The following is a 17,542-nucleotide window of genomic DNA, read 5'->3' on the forward strand; positions in this document are numbered from 1 at the left end:
CTAATTTGTCAAACGCCTTCTCATAGTCAAGGTAATTGATGTGTTATGAGGAATTCCATTGAATTGATTGCTCAACAATGATCCATAGTGTCGCAATTTGGTCAATGCACAACCGATCCTTACGGAATCCAGCATGTTGATCTCGAAGTTGGGCGTCTACTGAATGTTTCATTCGGTCCAACAACACTGTTGGTAGTTAGATGGCTCTTTAGTTCTCCCACATTCTGAGATCCCCTTTCTTTGGTATCTTGATAAGGTATCCTTCTTTCCGGTCTGTTGACACTTGTTCTTCCTCTGGAATCTTCCTGAACAGGATGTGGAGCATGTTTGCAATTACTTCTATGTCTGGCTTCAGTGCTTTAGTTGGTGTTTTGTATACTACTGCTTTCCCACCCTTCATTTGTCTGGTGGCGTTGCTGGTTTATTTGATCGTAGGTTAAGTGAGAATTTTTTGTCATGAAATAGTATCAATCATTCATAAAAATTTACCTTTATTTCAATGCAGCCCACTGATGGATTAATAAAATATTATTAGTTAACTCTTTTTTCACACATGACATGAATGCATTAAGAATTTTTTTCACTTATCTCTCTTCCTTTTTTTTGTGCTAAACTATAATAACAAAGCCTTATTATGTAATAAAATTAAAACAGACCCTGTTATAGAATGATGTCATGAATTTTCATATTTATGGTAATCTAATTATTTAACTCCTTTTATATTATTGAATATCGAGGTATTTTTTTTTAAAAAAGAAATAGGATGATAAATCTAGTATCGTTGTACTTGACTTAACGAAAAGAACATATGCGAAATGAACTGAGTTACTAAGTAAGCTAAAAATCTATTTATGCGTATATATGTACGAACTAAGGGTTTTAATATTGTCTGTTTCACAAAAACAAAATTGAAATTCACCTCAGTCTGATTTTTTGAAAGAATTGATAATGAAGATTTTATGAATAATAAATGTTACATTCCTGTCGAATTGTTTTGATACAATTACTTCTAGTAGCATATTCATGAATCGCAAAATATTCAGCTTATAAGGTATTTACGATTATATAAATTGAAGTTTTGTTTATCTTCAGGTTTCTTTTGAATTTGACAAAATACTTAATATTTTAACCATATTCAATATTGCTATATTACTATTAGCTTAGGAGTAGTCTTAAAATGTTTGAAACTGTTTAAACATCTTAAATAGTATAAATGACAAAGATCAACTCAGATCAGTCATTCATTTAATATTAGAAAGTCATGAGAATAAATGATTAAACCAATTTTATTGACTTTTGAAAAGATGAATTAGTTCATGTATATCGATGTTTTATAAATCCAAATATTAATTCATAATGTCGCATATAATTTTATTCTTAATCTCCTAATTATTTTATCAGGGTTTTGATTACTGTGTTTGATTATGATCGCTTTATATATTGAATAATTGTCATAATGATTATTGGTCTATATATATATATATATATATTTAAATTTCTTATGACTTCAATAAGTACTGTCTTAGCGTGGATTGGTTGAAGCTAGATATAATACCGTTGGATGTTGGCTCAATGGTCTAAAGATTAGGTGTTCATATGCGAGACGAAAAATTATGGGTTCGAATCGTGCATGGAGTACTGTAGGATACTCACTGCTGGGGAGACCCATATTGGGACATCAATATACACGCGCTAATCAGTGTTCTTAGATATTAGAAACCGATTTACAGTTTTCATAATTACTCAGGTTCTGTTCATTCCTCATCAATACAGTACATTTGATTAACTAGTATAACATCTGTAATTTCTTTTATTTATCGACCTTACAAATATAATCACCTTAAAGCTATACTGTTATTAATATAAAAATGAATAAGTGTATTACGTCATAGATTCCACTCATCCGTAATTGCATGTGTTTAACGAACGTGTAAGCTTTTTTTAATTTCTACTCAAAGAATCACATGAGAACAAGGTGTTTTTTTTCACATCAATCATTCTCATCTAACAAGTGAACTGATATTACTTATGTCAAGAATATAATTCATGCATCATTAATGGTAAACTCAGTAAGTCGTGAATTATCTCTAGAGAATTTATGTTAAATTACTAGAATTACACGGACATATTGTGTCTTCTGATAAAACTAGGACGATTAACAATATAGGGTCTAAATTATTTGAAGTTATATGACATGTAATTGGACAGTATATATGTTAAACTAAAGTATATTGTATACGTATATTCTGACTTACAAAAGAGTGGAGTGAATATTCTTAAAAAGACGTTTTTTTCTAATGTATAGTTGTAATTCAAAACTTAACTATAATAAGTTATGTTTGTTTTTAGATGAACTACGAGTTATGGGAAAAATAATCAAGGTCATAAGTATAATATTACTTCTTGTCCCATATAATTATATAATCAACTTATCAATTTGAATGTAAAAAATGCTACCTAAATGAACAATAGTTAGTTTGGTCACCATCCATTATTTTTCTCAAATCTTGAAGAAGATCATATTATATGATCTAAGCTCAAATGTATGGTTATTATTAAGCCTCGTGAAGGTTAAATTTATCCGTCATGTTTCTAAGTTTTATCATCTGTAATTTATCCAACAATTTCTGCTATTTTTTCTCTCGTTTAGTAAGTGATACATATTAGCGAACTGAACTATACTGATGTATTCTTACAGATGTTATAAATGAATTCTTCAATGAAAATTACGCCGTAATTTTCAGCATTTACATACTAACTGAAGAGAAAAACAACTGACGAAAATGGATACAACACTTTATTTGAATAATGAAAGTATTGCGTCCTATTCTAGCAACTATTTATTACCGATAATTTTGAAAAAGGCTTACATTTTAATTTCAGGAACTTTTGAAAAAACATGTTTAAATCAATTTATGTTTGAAAAGGGAACATAAATTAAATGTTTAGGTTGGTACATTTTACAAATGAATAACTTCGAGATAAATTGTTAACTTAATCATATCTAGTGTCATCATATTTTTCTTACAATGGAAAAAACCCAGCTTAATTTCTTTGAAAACATTCCAACTGTAAACAAGAATTTAGAAGGCTTCTTGATGATGATGATGATGATGATGGTGGTGGTGGTGAAAATAGTAATAATAACAATAGTAAATCTCACCCAATTAGATGAGATTATAGTTTTGAAAACGTAGTTCAATATGATCTAAAATTTCTGTATAGAATCTAATTGATCATATCATTTGATAGTTTTCATATTGTCATACTTTGAATAGGTTTCTTTCATCACAGAACTTAACTATCTAAAAGATAAATTAGCAAACTGACATTCATATATGAATTAAAAAATTTTCTATATCTCAAAGAATATTGGATATGATATATTTTTTCTTTCGTTTCTCTAGTTTATCATTGAACATATACTTGACTGGTTTTAGAATCAAAGTGACATAATCATACAATTCGTCTATTGAAAATACAATAGAATTCTGTGTTTTATAAATTCTATTTACATCGTTTGTTTTATGTAAACTATAAAAGAAAGCAATAACACTGCATACTTTGAGTATAAGACATTCATATTACATAATAATTTCGTTCAATAAGGTTACTAGATTTGTCAAATAAATGTATTACAGATAGATAATCAATAATTGATAATGGTCTATTTCCCACTTAATAATAATTTAATTATTAAAGTTCTTTTCATTCTAAATTATATTTCTTATATGTTTAGTGTTTATTTATTTATTTTTTTGTGACTATCTATTTCAAAGTTTCAAAGGAAGAAAACATTTGAGTTCAACAATAGTTATAACAGCTAATATGCGACTCTATGTTAGTGTATATCTATGATTCTATCACAGAACGTAATCAGGATCTTCGTATCTAGTGCTGTGCTCATAAATTTTAAATCAAACTATTGGTCTTCATTGGTTTACATATCTAACATAAATCAGTTTACGATATTGTATAACCATCATCCATTGTGACTGATGCTTATTTTATGCTAAATATGATTGAACGAAATGTCTGTTTATTGCTTTCTGGCCTTTAGCGATTACCTAACTAAATTTGTTTCTTGATGTGTAACTAACCTTTACAGCACCTCATTGTTATAATTATCATACCCTTACTAGTGACTGACTTCGTGAGGTTATTCAAAGAGATCTAGTAAAACACAGTGATTACAACGCCCTATAATGACTCCGATCGTTTTATTGAAATCACGAACCGATTGAAGTTTAGAAATCATCGAAAATTTGAGTTATGGTAAAATTATCTTGAATTTTGTAAATTTAGCCAATCTATAATTAAATTTTTATTGTTTATCAAAAAGAAACCCAAACAAAATCTATTTATTGGCTGTATGTATACTCAATACCCTCATACACATACACACACCTTGTAGACATATACTGACAATAGTGTTTTTTAGAAAGTGTTCAAGTTAATGAGATTAGTAGGCTATAAAACCATTACAACAATTTAATTCCCTTGAGTTTACATTTTAATTATCTGATTAAATAGTTACTAAGTGGAAATAAAGTAATCAATCACCATTAATACTATGCTATAATTTCTATGGGTACAAATACTAAATTATTTATTGTACAAAGAGAAAAAATATTTGAAATAGATTATTAATTATTAGTGATAGACAGGTTAAGCTAATTAATCATTAATATCAGATGGGTTTTGTGGATATTATAGTAATTTCAATAGTTAAGATCATGAGTCAGTTGAAGCTAGGTCACCATGGAAAACCTGGAAGCACTGGACAGCCGTTTCATTCTATTGTGGGACTCCTCAGCAGTGCGCATCCACGACCTTGCCCCCTGCGAGATTCGAACCCTGAACCTACTGGTTTCGCGCGCGAGCACTTAACCACTAGACCACTGGGCCGGCATCCAACGGTGTTAATGTCTAACTTCAATTAATCCACGAAATTGAGCAACACATCAATATCTAACGTGTTTTTTTATATTGATTATTTCCAAAATGTCTAATTATATCTATTTTAATACAAATATGCGAACTTTGTAAAATATTTTATAAAAGTTAAATCGTTTTCTTTGGAGACAAAAACCAGAAAACTAAATTCATTTCATATTTTTCTAAAACAAAATTACAAGAAAAGATTATCTACATAATTATTGTACATTAATTTGATAGCTGAATTCATGAATCCATTGAAGGTAGACGACCATGGAAAATCTGGAAGTATTAGACAGCCGTTTCGTCTTAGTATGATACTCTTCAACAGTGCGCGTCCACAATCCCGCCATATGAGATTCGAACCCAGGACTTATCAGTCTCGCATACAAATGCTTAACCTCTAAACCATTGAGCCATCATCCAACGGTGTTAATATCTAACTTCAACTAGTCTACCATTGTACATGATTTAAATATAAATATTAAATTTGAAAAATAGAGAAATAGATTCATTTTTAAAACAAACGATATTTTGTCAGTTCAGTAAGAAAAGTTGTTTTGTTTTTTTTGTTTTAGACAAAAAAAGAAACATGTTAAATACAAATAAAACATTTGACTTGAACTGTTTCTGTTGAAAATGTACCATACATTTACAACCATCATTATTGACATAACATTAGAGATAACTAATTAACGAATGTTATTAGTTAAAATGATTATAATTTTTCAATGTTCAATTTTACTTAAAACAAATGTAACATAATACAAACTATTCAATATTGATAAGCAAGAGAAACAATAAAAATAATAGTGAATATGATAGTTCCCTATGTAGAATGTCTTATTTTCATTATGATTCTTCTATGGTTTATTTTAATCTATTCATAAAATCTTTAATTATAGAATTTAGATTGATATATAGATAAAATGTAGAAATAACATTTTGTGAAACATTACCCATTTTTGTTTTAGAATAAAATTTTTTAAAAAAAGGAAGGAACAATCTATAATCATTTGATTATATAATACAGATTTCTACTTATCAACTAACATCAAGTAAACTTTGTCTATTCAACGTACATTGAAATAATAAATAAGAATAATAGAAAATTTGATTTTAATATTATTCACTGTATTTTGAAAGATGAAAATCTACTAGTTAATACATAGAACAAAAATTATAGGTTACTTGATATTATTTTCGTCTGAGTAAACAGTCAGATTTTTTCAAATGAAAGCAATTGCGAAACAATTAAGTAATAGTAGGATTGATTTGTTTCTTTTTTTATTAGTCCGTGTTAAGGTAGGATTCGAACAAAAGACATTTCTTGATCAATCAAATTAATACTCATCAAGACTGAGCCACGAGTTTCAAGCTTTAATTGATGAACTACTATGTTTGATTTCAGTTGGTACACTGCAGCTTAAATAATTAGTTTTTTGCTTTGAGTTTTATTCGACTTTGTATTGATTGTTCCAACGAATAACATGTAATGTTGACGTATGCAATAGCTCAACAATGATTTTCGTTGGCTATGATTGTCTTATTTTAAAAACAAATGATTTACTCATAACAATTTACGTGTTATTTTGTTTATTTTCTATGAATATACACTGAACAAAAGAAAAATGTTTATAAGCTTCACATATGTTCACGTCAATGTTTATATATATGTATATATATATATATATATCCTACTGGTTTTCACAAAATTATATCACTTTATGTTAAACAGAACGGTTGTAAGATATATGTCAGTGGAAGATTTCGTTTTTATTCACCTGTCTTTGTTATACTGTTGAATCATTAACTGTGCAGCTTTACATTGACTAACTATATCAAAACCTTAGTAACTCATCTGTTTTTAAAACACAAAAAATAATTTTGATGGAGTTTTGTTATTCAATGTGGATGGTTTAGTCGTGGAGCTTTCATTGTTCTTCTAGACGACATCGTCAGCACAAACGTCAGGTGATGACGTCGTTCAGAAAAACGACGAAAGCTCAACGACCAAATTATCCAGGTCAGAGGATAAAACTTCACCGAAATCACCCACCTGAGCTACAAATCTTCTTCACCATCACAAAAAATAAACACGAATAAATAATAGCAATAAAAAATTGATTATTTCATAACTTAGCTGTTTGTGATTACATATATATTTGACGTAAGCATTGGTAGACTTTATAGTTATAAAGCTTAGAAACAGAACATTTTGTTCATGATATCAACCAAATTTACACAACTACTAATCCGTCCTTTATGTATTACTCAATGGTTCTGAAGCACGGTCTATGGAAGTAGTAGTCATGAGTAGGCTGTACGGTTTTGATCATAGGTACTTACGAAGCATTGGTTGAGCATCGTGAGATACCTGAATAAATAATGTAGTATATATATATATATGAAACTGCGTTAAACTTGACAAAGTTAGTCAACCGACTACTGAGGAGAAAATATTCAGTGACCGTGATGGTGGGAGCATAAAATATGTGTTCCTTATTACCGCTTCTCTAGATTGATGGTGTTAGTTGACATTTGAAGGAATCTAATGAGGGTTAAATAAAAACGTAAAATTAATCCACCAAGTCATTGATTGTCCTACTGAGCCGTGTTGATAGATGCACATTATCTTTTTGAAGTCTTAGAGATAACTGCGTTCAGAGACATCAAGTTAAAACTGAGCAAATTCACTCATTTTTCAATATTATCTAGGTCTTGAGTTCTAGTATTTTTTCGAATATACTTCCACAGTCTGTTTTCCAAACCACAATCTCATTATCTAGTCTTTCTAATGATCATCTTTTACGACATTTCGACTTCTTTTATACTCGTTTTACTCATCTAATGTGGTATTCCTCCTTGGTCTAATGTTTGTTTATCTCAGACCCTATGTTAATTATATCTAAGTGAAAAATCTTTAAGTATAAATTCTTATTCTTAAACATTGGATATTCAAGATTTCAGTCATCACCTGAATGTATACACAGTCATTATTTCTAAATAGTAAGATTAATTAAGTTTTACTTCGGAGATTCTATTCTTTTGCAAAATATTCATACCATTAATTAAGATACATGGAATATTCGTACAATATGAGAGACTGGAAGAGTCATCCAAATTGATGCAGTAATCTCATGTCACATTAAATTATATACATATATAGTTATACATTCCTAAGAAAACAATTTGAGGCAACACTTGTTTTTGATAATGTTATTATACTCTACAATTACAGATAATAATGGTGATAATAGTTATAATTAAGTTATCTATTTATGCATATAGATTGTTAAAAGCCTTGTTTATGTATAAATGATATTTCGGAATTTTGCAAAGAAAAATGTATTCCATCTTTGATATAATCTGTATGAATAAATTCTTATACTATATAAATATCTAATAGTTTAATGGTAATTTCTAAACCCAGTTAAAATTCATCTCAGCAAACACAACAGTCTTGATTCTTTTAATTTCTTCTTTTTTTCTTCTTCAGTAGTTGACATCATAATATCTGATAAGAAAAGAATATGAGTGAATGTTTTCTTTTTCTCTATCCACAAATTTTCTCTTATTTGTGATTAGTATTGAAGATAACAAATACGACATTGATTGCGCAAAACATCTAAATGAAACTATTCTTAGTTTATTTATTCAGCATTCAATTCAGACTAATATGATAAATTGTATGGACAAATATATTACGCTACAATAAGATTGTTACTGATGAAATTTTCAGTAGATTTTTATGATTAATCTAGAGAATTATGTTTTTCACAGTCAACAATTCATAAATTTCAGTTATACAAATAAGATATGAACTACTTGTTCATTACTTGTGACTGATTAGCTCATCAATTGTAACATTATTCTACAGGAATTCATTATTTTTACCCGGTAGATTACATTCATAGACTTTATTTACTCGGAATTCCTTTTTTTTGATGCCTTGCTGAAATATATATATAGTAAACGACTATTTACAGAGGTCGATCTATTGAAAGGCAACTTGAAATAGGTAGTGAACAAATTTTTAAGGTTGAATATGAAAAGAACTTAAACCATTCTTTATCTTTGATGGAAAGATGAGATTTCAATAATAACATAATCAAGATGTATAAGATGAGATCTAAAAAGTACTTATAACAAAATAACAACCTTTTTCAAATTCTCTTGAATGAAACTAAAGAAAGCTTGAAGTACTGAAAAAAAATTAAATCCTTGAACATCAAATTTAAAAGGGATATCATGGGAAACATTCCGGAAAATTAACTGTTCAGATGTCTGAAAAAATATTCTATTCGAATGGACTTTGAATTGTCTTCTCCAATAGATATTTGGTCCTCAGATTTATCAAGGTTAAACTGAAGGATTTAACAACCTCGAAGTGTATCTTTTACATGCTTTCTAAAAAAGCTGTATACTGGCCTCACAAACTGTGCTCTCTCAAAATTCATAATTCATAATTATCTAAATCACAGCAATAAAGTTATTAGTTTACTTTACAAGCATCTTGTCAACTCCGGTCACCTTAAAATACTAGACGTATATTGTTTTTTTTTACAAATTTCTTCAGAAAATTAAAGACTACCTCAAAGTCAGTAAAGATCAGATATATTGAAACCTGATCTATATTTAGAAGTGATAAAACTTATCGTTTCTCTTTCCATCGTTTCAACACTTGATTTTATAAATTATTATTATAACCTGTCAGTTAATTAATTACCCTTTTTTGTAGAACGTTTATTTTTAATGTAGAGACTAATAACCTGAAAGAAAGAAATCCTATTTAAAAAAATTGAGGATCTTACATCCGATAAAACTTACTATGATGAAATAAATAGATCTAATACACAGTACTACATGTTCAACCAACCAACCAATAACAGTTGACTGGGGTTAACTCACCTAATTTATAATATATTACTTCTAATAAATATTTCTTAATTCTAAAATGTTGTATCATGATGTTTTGATTATATCGAAATGAAAACATTCATTAGGTTATAATATTACTGAAAAATATATTGAAGTTAAATTATTCAGAATATTTCAATTCATTGATTATTATTTAGACAAATACATTTAAGATAAGTGATGAAAATCAAATTTATTAGTTGCCTGATCTGTTTACTTATCTATTTAATCACTGTTACCATGTTTTGAAGTGTTTCTTTTGTTTTATAACAATTTTCATACTTTTACAAAGTTTTAGATAATAAAAATATTCTGACTATGAGTTGAATATAAATCCAGACTCGTATATATATATATTTTTTAGAAAAAGAAAGGGAACTTTATCGATAAACACCTTCTTCTCTCTACATAAATGACCATTTTATAATACTTACAAATGAAATGGAACAAAATCAGTATATTTGAAATGATTTAATATCAATAACCATTTAAATACTCCTTTGAAAAGTGAATGATAGCATGAAAAAGAATTATACAAGTTTACTGCCAAATATCCGAAGGTAAAGGAAAGGATATGTTTGTAAGCACTACATCATGGATATACATATATATATATACTCAAAAGAGAAAATAACCAGCTCTTCTTTCCAACTTGTTCATCAACCTATATTCTATGGAATATGGATCTATTTAAATTAAATCAAAAAAATAGAACAGAATTTATGATAATAAAAACTTACAATCTTCACTAAATCAACTGTTATCTATTCTAACTTTATATTCATTTATTCTTTAATGAAAATAATTTTAATAAATATAATTATGGTAATGAATATTGATTTTTCTGATGAGCGTATTTTTAGCGAGTTAGTTTTCTACGGGATGGGGTTGTTAACCCCATGCCGAACCCTCCTCCTTTATCCGGGCTTGGGAACGGTAGTAGCCCCCGGAGGGACTCCAAGCCAAAGGAAAAGAGGAGAACCAAAGAACACATTCCGCTGAGAAATGTAGATAAACATGAGAAAAATGAACAAGAATTGGATGGAATTAGAAACGAAGACCCAGGACAGAGTGGGTTACAGAATGCTGGTCGGTGACCTATGCTCCATCGGGAGTAATAGGCGTAAGTAAAGTAAGTAAAAAAATAAATAGTGATATTAAGTTAATAAGTTACATTGTAAATGATAGTTACGTTGAATAAAATGATTAATCATTTATTATAAGATAAATATTTTTTCATATTATGCTTTATATGTCTATTGTGAGGGCAAAAGTTTAGAAATAATATCAAAATAGGAGACTAGTTTTTCAATATACTAAAACAATATAATGATAAAATAGAACTCATTAATCATTCATTAGTGTTTGCTCCATTTGTTGTTTTTACATTATCGATTGATTATGTTGAGGAGTAGATCATTATATTTTATTAATTAATAAACTATTAACTTTTTTATTATCTTAAATTACTATTTATATAAAATAATAATACAAAATATAATTTACAAAGTTATCTTGGTAATTCCTGACAGAATTAACATGGTTGTCATTCAAAGAAATACGTACAAAATTGTTCTCATAGTTTAAGCTGATTGAAACAGTTCGATTAATTTCATTTAATGATAAATAGGTAGAAAGTGTATTTGGATGATATGAAATATTATATTAATCATTTAGTGAAAAGTGGACGATTTTATGGACGTTTATCAATTATTATAATATATATATATACATTGTTGACGGTTGCTTAAAAATGATGTGGTGTGTGCTAATTATATTGACATAAGTAGTGTATGATGTTAGTCGTGAACAGAAGGTCTGACACCAGAGAGACAAAGGGATCGAATAGTAAAGAATGGAAACAGAATGCGATTTGTATGAGAATGCAAGAACAATGAAGTCTGAGTCATTGATGAACATCTTACAAATTAAGCATTTTACTTTACGATTGTTAGATTTTAATAACAAGTCCTGTAATTTTGTGTTAAATACATTCGACTATCCTACTGGTATTCTTGTTCACTACAATTATATCAGGTTTTTATGCGAGTGAGTTATTTGTTATCAAATTTGTTTAAGTGAAATTCAAGGAAACTGCTCAGTTTATCGAGATTAAGAGAAATAATTACATGTATAATTAAATAAATTGGTTATTGTCTATCAATTAATATTTACTTCATATTAATTTTATAATTACCTATTGATAAAGAATGAAATAAATGTAACTAATATAACCATGATTAAAAGTTAAGGTTATCCTGTTTTTGATATCCAGGACTGAATTTGGATTAGTCTTTTCTGGTATACGCAAATCTTGTGCAAACTGCCTTGATTCATCTATTCTCATTATATGTTTTAAAAGAAAAGATGAATTGAAGCTAGCAGCGTAATATGAGACGAAACTTGTTACATAGAAGTAGTTCACATGAAATCTACATATGCCAACAGAGACTATTTATGAATACTAACAGTGGAATAATTCAAACACTTACTAATAACATTATGACCAACACATCCATTTGGCTGGGATCAGTAGCTCAGTGGATAAGTTGTTGGCTTTCTAAATGAGAGATATTGGGTTATAGCTTTAATATAAACATCAACATTGACATGTATGTATATCCATCATAGTTTGAAATATGTTGAAATGCATGCCTTGGATTCCACTGTTAGTAAATACCTATTTATTCTATAAAAGATGATTGATCGATAAAAAATCAATGGAATTCTAGTCATCTTTTACTTTGTTTTTTCTACCTGTGAAAATCAATTTTATTAAATTTATGAATCAAATTTTATTCTACATTTTTATGTCATTCTAATTTCGATTAAATGGATTTCCAGTGTTTCAGTGAGATATCATAACCTATAAAGTTCAATGATATTTGCAGTGAGATAACTATAATTGTAAACATTAGACAACCAATTATATATTACTTACTTACGCCTGTTACTCCTAATGGAGCATAGGCCGCTAACCAGCATTCTCCAACCCACTCTGTCCTGGGCCTTCTTTTCTAGTTCCATCCAATTCTTGTTCATTTTTCTCATGTCTATTTCCATTTCCCGGCGTAATTTGTTCTTTGGTCTTCCACTTTTCCTTTGGCCTTCAGGATTCCATGTGAGGGCTTGTCTTGCTACACAGTTGGGTGCTTCCTCAATCTGTGTCCTATCCACTTCCAGCGCTTCTTCCTGATTTCTTCCTCCACTGGAATCTGGTTTGTTCTCTCCCACAGTACGTTGTTGCCAATAGTGTCCAGTCAACGGATCTGAAGTATTTTGTGTAGACAACTGTTAATAAACACCTGTATTTTCTGGATGATAGCTTTCGTAGTTCTCCAGGTTTCTGCCCCATACAGTAGAACTGTCTTGACATTTGTATTGAAAATCCTGACCTTGGTGTTGGTTGACAGTTGCTTTGAATTCCAGATGTTCCTCAGTTGTAAATATGCTGCTCTTACTTTGCCGATCCGCGCCTTCACATCTGCATCAGATCCACCTTGTTCATCAATGATGCTGCCCAAATATGTAAAGCTTTTTACATCTTCCAAATCTTCTCCGTCAATTGTGACTGGATTGGTGCATGTTGTATTGTATCGGAGAATCTTGCTTTTTCCTTTGTGTATATTGAGACCTACTGTTGCTGAGGCTGCTGCCACGCTAGTCGTCTTCTCCTGAATTTGTTGTTGCGTTTAGGATAGAAGGGCCAGATCATCTGCGAAGTCCAGATCGTCCAACTGCATCCTAGATGTCCATTGTATCCCGCGTTTTCCTTCAGATGCTGACGTCTTCATGATCCAGTCGATCACCAGGAGAAAGAGAAAGGGTGAGAGTAAGCAACCTTGCCTGACACCGTTCTTTACCTCGAACGAGTCTGTCAATTGTCCTCCGTGCACAATTTTGCAGTTTAATCCGTCATAGGAGTTCCGTATGACATTGACTATCTTCTGAGGCACTCCATAGTGCCGAAACCAATTAATTATACAGTGAAATAATTGATGTTTAATTCATGAATTTTTATTTTTATCAAAACTCAGTTATTTAAAAGTATCATATTCATCACAAACTTTTAAGCTTTTCAATGCAATTTATTTATTGTGTCCTTAGTGAACCAATCTTAAGACATTTGAATACTAAGATACAATATAAATATATCTAATGCTCTACATCACTTTGAATGATTCTCTAAGTAATATCAACCTACACTCATAAATCTTTTCATTTATATAAATCAATCAACAAAATAAATAATTATTCTTTTAATACGATTACTATATATAGAGAACAAAGAAAAAACACAATCTATCTATATAAGGTTAGCGAGTAATTATACAGCTTATATTTCTATATTTATTGTTGCATAGGTAGAAAAATCTTGTTAGAAAAGAAGTTATATATATATATATATATATATATATAAATAGATGGATGTTTAATAGTGTGTAGAAAATCAATAGTTCTTAATCAATAAGTCGGATCCAATTTCAATGGAAAACAATGAGCATAGTTATTGTTTGTTTGTTTTCCCCTTTTTTGTGTGTAATATTGTTTCATTATTTTTGTTTGTTTTTTCAAATTTATCAATAAACTATCAAAATTCTATGTTGAAAAAATATAATAACAATATGAAGAGAGAAAAGAATACATAAATGTATTATATCTGCATTATTGATTTTTAAAAAAGAAGTGTGTGTAAATGACTAGAATGGATATACTGGTTGATTGAGACGAAATGATCAATATACACATATAGATAATGATTGAATGATCTTTACTAGTAAACGTGTTCATTATCAAATGATCCATGTTAAATTAAGTAAGTATGCAGGTAGGTAGGTAGGTAGATGAATTTATTAAAAAATAAACTAAATAATGCTCGATATATTAAATTAGAGAATAATTAGAAAACAATTTATATATATATATATATATATATATATATATATATATATATATAGTGCTATACAGAAAGGAAATGAATACATTATCTGTTGACCAGCACATTCTATATCCTTATCATCATCATCATTGCCAGATGTTGATTTGGTAAATAAATTCCAAGTGGATTTTCAATACAGAACTGAAATAATTTGAGCTATCATCTTTCAGATGAAGTGGAAGCCTGTCAATGAAATGAAAATGATGAGAAATATTTCTGAAAATATCATGTTAATTTTGCTTCAGAAAAAATATTTAAAATTTAGTCATGAAATAAATGCTAATTACCATATAATCGAATAGATAATCAGTTAATAGGTTTATAATCATCGTACAAACTTTTAAATTTGTTTAGTCCATTGTAAATTGAGCTGAATACAGAGTGAGAAAACATTAGACCTTTTAAAAACCTTTCTATAGAATTGATTTATGATCAGTTGGTAGTTACTTAGTACAACTGGTAACAAATATACTTCTTAAAAGCTTTATTCAATTCGACTTGATGACCTGTGTCAACCAAGTGAGAGAGAATAGAACTTTTAAACACTTTTACCTGTCCTTTGTTTAACCACGACGGATGATATTCAGTAATGCGATGACGGACTTGCCGAATTGTACGCCCAATATAACTGGCTCCACAGGAGCAATTGAAACGATAGATACACATAGATTTGGCAAATTCGGGCAGTCTGTCTTTGTTGGCTGTTCTTATTTTGGGATAGTTGTAGAAGATGGCATTTAATCTGGCAGCATTAAATGTTTTTTTGTATAGCTCTTCTTAGTTTCTGAGTCAAGATTTCTTCAATGATGTCATTTATGAATTGTAGTTTTATGAATAGTACCTTCTTATGGACGGTGGGTATCTTTGTCCTTGTTTTCTTCTCCATCATATGTTTGTCGATGAAAATTCTTATGTTATTTATTTCTCAGCAAAGCAAATCTTTAGGACGAGTATATGAAATTAAGTCTATCGTTATTGTAACAGTAAGACACTACTATCAAATAAATTGAGTAACTTAATATAATCAAATATGTTTCTTATTATTATATAGATTTAGTCTTTAAAATTTATGCCTAGTGAATAAAAATCCTTACTGAATATTTCAATTCTAATTCAAATAGTCATCAGTGATTTACAAAAAATATATTAAGAAGTAAATAAGTTTTATTTGGATAAACAATGCATATTTATTAAATGGGTATAAAATTACATTTAACTATTCATTTAAAAACCGTGTCACCGTTATTTATTTTAGAAATGTCTATTGAATATTGTATACTACTACTGTGGTGTGTGATACTTGACATAAGTAGTCTATGATGTTAGTCGTGAACAGAAGGTCTGGAAGCAGAGAGACATGAGGATCGAACAGTAAAAAATGCAAACAGGATGAAATTTGTATGAAAATGCAAGAACAATGAAGTTTGATTCATTTTGAGACAATTGGTGGACATTTTGCAAACTAAGCATTTACTATATGATTGTTAGATTTTATTAACAATTCCTGTAATTTGGCGTTAAATACAATCGATTGTCCCCACCCGTGTTCTGTTCACTACTACTACTACTACTACTACTACTACTACTACTACTGGGAACAGTTTTCTTTGTGTTGTTTTATTTGAACTTCAATTGATTCGTGAAACGGTTGATTGTTGTTTATTTTGTACACAGAAAAAATAATCTAATATGTTACTATTATTTATAAATTTATCTATAAAGGAATGACTAAAGTAGATTGTGAAACATATATAAATCAGTAGAATAGATATTGGTTTTAAAAGCAGTTCGAATGAAAGATCTGATGTGTGTAGAAAAGCAGTGAGATTAAAATGAGATTGAATTAAATGAATTTGAATTTTGTCAAGTTCATCTTAACAGAAAATATTTAATCCTTTTAATTGGAACTTATAGGAGAAAAGTATATCAAAATGAAACAACAATTATTCGATTAACTTTTAAATAAATCAACCACTATCACACACTCTTCATTTTTATATAGATTTAAATATCATACTTTATATTAAAAGTTTTCATTACATTTAAGGAAAGAAATTGAATAAAATGTAGGTATATGACGTGAATACTTCAAATAATATCCGAATGGATGCCGGTTCAGTGTTCTAGTGATTAAGCGTTCGTGCACGAGACCGAAGGTTCTGGGTTCGCGTCCCACGTGCAGGATCGCAGGTGTGTACTGCTGACGAGCCCCAAACTAGGACAAAACAACCCTTCAGTGCTTCCAATTTTTCAATGGATGTCTGACTTTGATTTATGAATTCAAATATTGCAGATACAAATCATAGTTGCTCAGTAGGTTTTATTTTAAACATCGAAAAAATATTAAAAAATTAAAAATATTATGGTTGAACTTGATATCCAATGTATAGTTGATAAGTAAAAGTGATTATGAATTAACATCATTTATGCCCTATTTCTTATGTAATCTACCTTAATATGAGTTCACAAATTCATTTATGAAAATTATTAAAATTCAACTAGATTCTTTTTTCAGTTTCAAGAAAAACATTATTTTATAAACAGACGATTTTCTTTTATTAAAACAACTTAAGAGAAAGAGAATATCAGTAGGAAAGGTAGAATACTTCAACTATTTTGTACACCTGATAAATAACTATGAACAATGGTTTGTAAGGGAAAAAGTAATACGACTAGGAAAAACTCACAAATTAATGAGAACTACAACTTTGACTTATCGAGTATTCAGACATTCCTGTTTTGTTT

General features: G+C 29.1%; 1 protein-coding gene across 1 annotated transcript in view; it reads right to left on the reverse strand.

The window, feature by feature from the left end:
* Window positions 1-14,902: 14,902 nt before the first annotated feature.
* MS3_00005728 (uncharacterized protein) overlaps window positions 14,903-17,542 on the reverse strand; it is a 74,820-nt gene continuing 72,180 nt past the window's right edge. The window contains exon 6 of the mRNA XM_051213817.1: window positions 14,903-14,980. Coding sequence (XP_051073498.1) covers window positions 14,957-14,980 — 24 coding nt within the window. The 3' untranslated portion in view covers window positions 14,903-14,956. The remainder of the gene's footprint in view (window positions 14,981-17,542) is intronic.

The sequence above is a fragment of the Schistosoma haematobium genome, chromosome 1 (genome assembly GCF_000699445.3).
Source record: "Schistosoma haematobium chromosome 1, whole genome shotgun sequence".
Lineage (NCBI taxonomy): Eukaryota > Metazoa > Platyhelminthes > Trematoda > Strigeidida > Schistosomatidae > Schistosoma > Schistosoma haematobium.